Source organism: Aspergillus thermomutatus, assembly GCF_002237265.1.
Source record: "Aspergillus thermomutatus strain HMR AF 39 chromosome Unknown NODE_303, whole genome shotgun sequence".
In the NCBI taxonomy this organism is placed as follows: domain Eukaryota; kingdom Fungi; phylum Ascomycota; class Eurotiomycetes; order Eurotiales; family Aspergillaceae; genus Aspergillus; species Aspergillus thermomutatus.
The window spans coordinates 23,822-31,396 of NW_020798353.1; the positions used below are offsets into that span (position 1 = coordinate 23,822).

Sequence of the window (7,575 nt, forward strand, 5' to 3'; positions counted from 1 at the left end):
CTTATTCTTAGTAGTTATGGAGAGAAAGAGGTTAGTCCCAATAATTAGGGATTATTTTCTCCACCTCAGGAACAGCTTCCTTGAATGTTCATCTTCCCTTATCTGGTCATGTAGGCTCGGAAAGACGGAAATAACAGCCAGGATAGTAATCAGTCAAATTAAATGTCCTATATCTAGAGCTACTTGATGATGACACGTAGAAATTTCATGTATGACACAAGCTACCGAGGACAAATCTCACAGTCAAGTTTCGGAGTCGGTGGTTTGAAGTTGATGAACTGTGATTGTCTCCACTGATCTTTATCAGCCGACAGCCATACTACTATTATTATCGGTGTTATCGGATAGTTACTGGGCTGTCCATGCTCGTCCTTTTCCAAGTAACATCCATGAGTCACGCAGGACCACTCATGGAATGGGAAAAGTTCTTTTGTTGTTCCATCTGGATAGACCATTCTTTCATCTGGTACAATAAGAAAAATAAAAGTGGCATATAGTCAACAGATTTGTCCGTAAGAAGAGAACAGGAAGAGTAATCAAGAGCGAGGTAATATGGGTGACTATAATCATAGGGTAACAATTAATCAAACGCTGACACCAAGAAGTCATACTTTCTCTCTTCATGCCGCAGAAGCCTTCAGGCCCTTCAGCGATCCTAGGCTTAAAGCAAGACCCTGGGAACGGCTTCTTATCCGTACGAATCCTGTGATCGGGCCGTCTTCGCCCTCCTTCTCAATGCTCAGGTTTGCAAGTGCGTCCTCACCTGCAAACAAATTTCAAGGTCAGTGCTTGTCACACCAGAAAAAAGGATAGGAAACCATCTTGGTACTCACCAAATACGCTTCGGGCATACAGGTTGGCGCTCAGGAACCGGCAATCTCCCTTGAGTGAAGCTTCTGGAGTCAAGCAAGCCATGTTGGTGCTCTCCATGAGCTGTTTGAGGAACTCGCGAAGGCTCTTCGCCTTGGAGTTGATGTTGACCTTGTTCTCCCACTCGAACTCCGTCCACATCGTCCGGAATTGAGTCTCGGTGCAGTGAGCGGGTTGAATGTAATCCATGATATCTGCATGGATATCGTTAAGAATGACAACATGCGTTTCCGTCGAGCTCGCTCCATCATATACAATGTTGCCGAAGATGACGCCAGTATCCGTGGATGACACCTTGACTGTAGCCTGCACATTCAAAAAGTCACGAGGTCCGAGGTTGTGCGTGGTTGGTCGCTCAACGACCTTCAGATCGCCAAGAGTGGCAAACTCAACAGATAGGTTCTGCAAGGTCTCGAGAGTCTGGTTGACAAGGAGCACGTCAAGAACGATGTCAAATTGATGGACGGTGACATAAGCCTCGGCGTAGACTGGATCAGAAAAGCCGGTAAGCTGCACAACTCGGCTCAATTTCGAGGCCACAGTCTCCACGGTCGAATCGCCGCCAGTAGCCTTGGCCAGGTCGAGTTCCATTTCTTCTGCGCCCTCAAGGCCAGACTTCTTGGTGAATTGCCGGATGGGAATCGCATCGTCAATCTGAACAGCAGTCTTGGCCTTCTCAACAGCTTCCTTGGCAGCACGCTTCTTATCTTCCACCTGTACCATATCACGGAATGCTTTGCGTGTGTCTTCGAGGAAGGTAGTCTCTAGCTCCTTTCTTTGAGAGAACTCACTGAGGGAGCGCACGCAGCACATGATACGATCAACAGAATCTTCGTCAATGGGAGCCTTGACAAATTGGGACTGTCCGACGCGGATAATAGAAATCATGATCAACATCGCTTCAGCGCGCAGTGCGTTCGTCCGAGCAACATCCTGCGAGACTTCCGAGTGGCGCATTACAAGTTTCGTTAATGTCGAGGAGAGAACGGTTGCTAGGTAGTAGTCACCATCGAGGATCAACTGACGAAGAGGAGGCTTTTGAGCAGCCTTGACTGCCTCAAGTCTGGCGGCAGCAGCGGACTCGCTAGTCAAAGCACTCTCGGTGGCATACGTGCCATCGGCCAGCACCTTTCGAGAGCCAGTCGGAGCTGATGGCTTGGCATGGCCGTTGACTTGCTCTTTGAGTGCACTCTCATCGGGCACCTCGTCAAGAAGTCGCTGTTCAGAAGCCAAAATGGGGATCTCTCCAAGGCTTGCTCTGATCCGCTTCCAAGCCTCACGGATGTCTTTCTCCTCCAGGGAATACTCTCCGACAACCCACAGTACACCACGATAGACCTTTCCAGCACGGACTTCGCTCAAAGTAGAAACAAGGCGGTCAACGATAGAAGCGCGAAGCTTAGGGAATTTCTCCACAACTTCCTTCACAAATGAGATCACATCGACCGCTGAGTTATTGTTGAAGTCCGCAATGAAATCCATCAAAAGGTCGACGACGCTAGCAGCAATCTCGGAGAACTTGATGGCACAATGGTGTATCGACTGGATCACGAGCTGACGATATTCGCTGTTCTGCGTACGTTGTCAGCATTCGATCCTTGCCGCAGATCAAAGCATATTCCTACCTTCTCGTACTGCTCATCTACCGTCTTGCCCAGTTCCTTCTTCAGCAGCATGACGACCTCTTCAACATTCTTGCTCGAGACCATTTCCAAGGCGATACCGAGAGCTTTGCGCCGAACATCAATGTCAGGGCTGGAGAGAACACGAAGAATCTCCATGGTAAGATCATCCAAAACGCCCTCATTGCGACTTCTAAGCTGGTCAACTCTGTCAAGTACAATGAGCTTGACATTGTTGTCGGCTTCTTTGATGCAAAGCTCGATCAATTTGCTTGCCGCAGCTTTCACGGCTACTGGATTACTGGTAAGAGCTGTGAGCGACGTTGCCGCTTCGTATACCACTGTACTTGTCGATGCCTCTAGTAGATCAAAGATGAGACGCAAGTATTTTCCCTTTTATTTATTAGCGTCGCGTGCTGATGCATGGTTGACAACCGACCCACCTTGTTCTGAGTGTTCTGCACCGCATCCTTCCTGATGAACTCAAGCTCCGCCAATTGAAGTAATTCGTCTGTATTCGGAATGCTGTCAAAAGTGGTGGCCAGGTATTCAAGAGCCTTCTGGTGGCTGATGGACATCAGAGCAGCGAACGCATTGCGCTTGCAAGTACTATCCGTCTCCGACTCGAGGAATGTTTGAATCAGTTCTGGCGCGTCTGGGATGAGGGACTCCGAATGTTGGAAAATGGAAGCCACCGCCCAAACTGCATTTTTTCTCACATATGCGTGGCGATGTTCAAGGCATGAGCGTGCCGACGAGAGGAGGGGTTCGATGAGCTCCGGCTCACGGAGCTTACATAGAAAGCGGAGAGTGTTGCCTCGAATATATTCATTGGGATGCTGGAGGTCATTGCGAATACCATTGCTGCGCAGAAACGGATTAATTAGACTGGTAGGAGAGCCAAAGGCGGGCTGGCTTGTATCCTTACCACACCAAGATCATCTCCTGCTTGAGTTTACCATTGGCGTCGTGCTTCGGGCAGATTTCGTAGTAGAAGTAGAGTAACTTCTTGAGAGGCTTGCTCTTCGACGGCATGACAAAGCGAATGATGTGCATGAGGAGTTGGGACATCGGGTCGCCATTCAGCATGATTGTGATGATCCGCCTCATTGTTTCCATCTTCGTCTCATCATTGCCCTTCTCTAGTTGCAATTTCAGCTCCTGTACAGCTGGCTGATCAGCAGTATTGTCCAAATGGACCAAGCTGTAGGCATTTTCCAGAAATGACGCCATGGTGCCCGGGAATAGGGAGGCAGACGGCCGTAACGGAGTGTGGGAGGATAAGGAGGGAGGAGAGCCTGGGAGTTGATCAGTATGTTGTTGTTTTAGCAATCGAGAGGGACGAGGGAAAATACCAAGATTACTCTCCCGCAAACACGTAAGCAGAATGGTAGATGTTATTTGACTTAATTAAGCTCCCCTCACCTGCCTTGCATTCATCAGTGCGAATGTTTGGCAATCCGGGGTCTTGAGTATCAACTTGTCCATTTGCGCGGCGGAGCAAGCTGTCCGGACTGTGTGGATGACTAAGCCCCGCCTGGGCCAACCTTGCAAGGTACAAGACCGCCTTCGACCGATGCGATCTTGCTTTCAAATCGTCAGTCACGACATATTTGCTCTGAAACGCGCTCAAGATGTCAAACCAGAACGAACCTTTCTATCTTCGCTACTAGTAAGGCAGACCATTGCTCTATAGCCCAGATTTCCTCAGCTGCTGACAGCCCCGCAGCTCAGGTCACTCTGGGCGGTTTGGGCATGAGTTTCTAGGTCAGTGTGCATGAAGTTATTATTTTTGGTCTCTTGCAATCACTAACGGCTTGTAGAATTTGATTTTCGGACCCTTGGCGACGGCCGAAGTGCCGCGGTCCGGTATGCGAACAACTCCAACTATCGCAATGACTCCCTTATCCGCAAAGAAAGTGAGTGCTAGGATTCATGGTCTGGTGCTGAGGGTTACGTCCTCACTGATGGGATTAATAGTGTGCGTGAGCTCGGCGATGATTCAGGAGGTCAAGCGCATTATCAAAGAGAGCGAGATCATGAAGTATGCGGGTTACCATGGCAGTGACTTACAAGGAATCGTGGTCTTTGCTGATACAACTTAGGGAGGACGATTCGAAATGGCCACAGAAGAACAAGGATGGGCGGCAAGAGCTCGAGATCAGACTTGGAAACGAACATATCTCCTTTGAGGTGCGCTGAATCCCCGATACGGTGGTCTAAGCCAAGGTATAGCCAAGTTCTAACGTCCTTCAATTGCGCAGACCGCGAAAATCGGTTCGTTAGTAGATGTGACCGAATCTGCAGACCCTGAAGGTCTCCGAGTGTTCTACTACCTCGTTCAGGATTTGAAAGCCCTCATCTTTTCTCTCATATCCCTCCATTTCAAGGTAATTTCCAAAGATCTTTCGACCCTCCAGATGCTCTACTTACCCTCTCATCCCTACTGCAGATTAAGCCTATCTAAGTCATGATACGTATATCTGGTGGAATATGGTTTTGAAAATCGACATGGGCGTTTTCTTCGAGAATGAAAGGGTTTGCTATAATGATGAATCTCAAAATGATCTAGTCGCGGTGATGAGACTATGCGGCAATCTACCGATGTAGAGGAATGAAATAAAATACCCAGCTTAGGACTATGCACAAGGATCGGCTCAATTGAGACAAGCCTTGTAGGTATGAAGTTGTTCTACTTACAGTTCGAAAAATGGTATCAAGCACTGTCCAATGCGAGCGCATGCCATCTCGTCCCGAAAAGGCCTGGCCAGATGTTCTGGCCTCAGGCGCCAATTCGCCTCCCCCGCGCCCGCATGATCAGACTATCCCTTTCAGGCAGTGCGTCTTCCCGCTCAGACACCCGTCTGCGCTGCACCTTAAAGTAATCCTCCATCTTCCATTCAAACCTGCATTCTCTCTTCCTCTCTTGGCTGTCGCTGCTATTGTGGTTGTTGTGTGCCTGCTTCTTCTTCTTATCGTTCTCGTATACCCTGTGTGGGGGCCCTGCAAACTGATTAGATCCGATGTCATCCCGTCCTTAATTAGCCTCAATGCCGACACCGAGTGACAACACATCTCCTCTGAATGCTGCATCAATTACCGAGGAAATATCTACTCATACAACCTGTCCACCTGAAGTAGAGCGATTGTCTTCTTGGAGAGACTCTCCTGAGCCGTCCTCTGCCACGGAGAGCGATGTCCCCGACAATGCCTTGTCACCTGCCATTCCATCAGCGCACACCCTCTTGACGGCCCAACCAGATGGAACCATCAATCAGTCCAACACAGATGTCCTAGGAGTTGGGACGGGTCATATCGCTCCCACCAAAGGCATGATGAGATCCGATGACGAACTTGCATTGGGCAGATTGAGCCCTACAAGGGGAACAGCAAGCTCCGCAAAGCCATCGTCGACTGTTGCATCGCCATCGACTGCTTCACTTTTAAGTTATGAATTTACCAATGTTCGGGTTAGTGAGCCACTCTCTTGCGCCGTCATTATTGCTTTACTGACTGATGAAAGCTTCTTCCTAATTACACCTCTTCTTATCTTCGCCCTGGAAGCAAATTTACTGGTACACAACAGTCGGACCGTCAAGTGTACAACGTCGATGTGGAGATCAAACATGTCGATATGGCTGAATCTTACCTCTGCGGCTATCTTCGTATACAAGGTCCGTGAATTATTCCGTATGTAAACAACACTATAGCTAACCTTTCTCTTGCATCTGTAGGTCTCACCGAGGATCATCCCACTCTGACAACGTTCTTCGAAGGAGAAATCATCGGAACTAAGCACACGTTCAAGACCAGGAATGAAGCGTGGGGTGCAACAGAGAAGACCGACATGCACCATTGGGCCAGATTTCCTGCCTGGCGGCCTCTTGCCAAACAGGCGAAGAAGTCTGATTTCACCTACTGGAACTTCGCAGAGCGTGAACATATATTCATGCGATGGAAAGAGTATTTTCTCGTCCCTGATCATCGGGTGAGGACGATCTCAGGCGCGAGCTTCGAGGGCTTCTATTACATATGCTTCAACCAGATTGAAGGAAGTGTGACCGGTATCTACTTTCATGCGAAGAGTGAGAAGTACGTATCGATTAAGCTGCTAAACATTCTTGGATCCCAAGTACTGACGCATCTTGAATTCTCCGCAGGTACCAGCAGCTTGAACTGAAACACGTTGAAGACCATGGCTGCACTCCGGCAATGGAGTTCCGTTGATTCTCTTGATACCCGCCAACCCTTGCGTTGGTTTGTTCTGTTGCTTGCAGATTGCCAGGACCTTGCACCTGGATTCTCCGCCTACATTTCGGCCGCGACTCTTACTTTCTCTTCTTCCTGTTGTCATTGTCTATATTTATTTCCGGCTTTACCGGTTACGGTCACGCTATCTCCTTTCTCCGACGGGTCCTGAGATCCATCTTACCACTACCGATCCTTGACCGTCCACGATTTCTCTCACGATGTCTTCCCCAATTTGGCGTACGTTGGTTCACATGGTCTCTTTCGATTCTACTTTGACCTATTGTCTGTCATGTGTATTCATCATCTTTGTTCTGTGCTGCGATTCGCGGTCATCCAGCTGTCTCTGATGAACCTCATATTTTCTCTGATGTCTGTCCGCTTCATCTCCGGCTTCCTGGGAACATCATGAATGCAATCGATGTCTTTTTTTAGCTTGAAGCAGCTATTGAAGACTACGTGCTTGTCGCACATTCGGTGTCAGTAACTTCCCCGAGATCATCACATACTTGAACTCATTCAATAGTTGGTACCTTACTCATTACATGAGTCTTGTTCCAACATCGATTGCCAGTAGGATGGTGGATTAAGTCACGTATCACAAGCACCTTGCTCGTCATATAATACTGTGGCCACTGGGGTCTCGAGGGAGAAAATACGTAGGCTTTGGAAGCAAATCAGAATGCTTGTAATGATTACGGCCAATGCAAGCTCAAAGGACGTCGAAACAGCTCCATCGTATAATTGAGTACTGCTTAGATACATCCGAATAACTAGCTGACCTCAAGAAACCGCACAGCGCCTTGGCTAACGACTCCAACCTGGACAATAGGGC

At 48.6% G+C, this 7,575-nt stretch overlaps 3 protein-coding genes across 3 annotated transcripts; 2 read left to right on the forward strand and 1 right to left on the reverse strand.

The window, feature by feature from the left end:
• Positions 1-620: 620 nt before the first annotated feature.
• CDV56_103497 (coatomer subunit beta) lies at positions 621-3,725 on the reverse strand (the record flags this gene model as incomplete). The annotated part of the gene is made up of 5 exons (XM_026757116.1): positions 621-763; positions 834-2,442; positions 2,496-2,885; positions 2,936-3,356; positions 3,421-3,725. 5 exons carry the CDS (start codon positions 3,723-3,725, stop codon positions 621-623), a joined length of 2,868 nt encoding a protein of 955 aa, XP_026610549.1.
• A 401-nt stretch (positions 3,726-4,126) lies between these two features.
• On the forward strand, positions 4,127-4,694 carry MNH1 (Protein mago nashi; the record flags this gene model as incomplete). The annotated part of the gene is made up of 5 exons (XM_026757484.1): positions 4,127-4,164; positions 4,222-4,259; positions 4,316-4,411; positions 4,473-4,536; positions 4,598-4,694. 5 exons carry the CDS (start codon positions 4,127-4,129, stop codon positions 4,692-4,694), a joined length of 333 nt encoding a protein of 110 aa, XP_026610550.1.
• An 848-nt stretch (positions 4,695-5,542) lies between these two features.
• Positions 5,543-6,719, forward strand: CDV56_104006 (GID4/VID24 family protein; the record flags this gene model as incomplete). The annotated part of the gene is made up of 4 exons (XM_026757625.1): positions 5,543-5,962; positions 6,016-6,166; positions 6,227-6,584; positions 6,653-6,719. The coding sequence occupies 4 exons, from the start codon at positions 5,543-5,545 to the stop codon at positions 6,717-6,719; spliced, it is 996 nt and encodes a 331-aa protein (XP_026610551.1).
• Between the last annotated feature and the right edge of the window lie 856 nt (positions 6,720-7,575).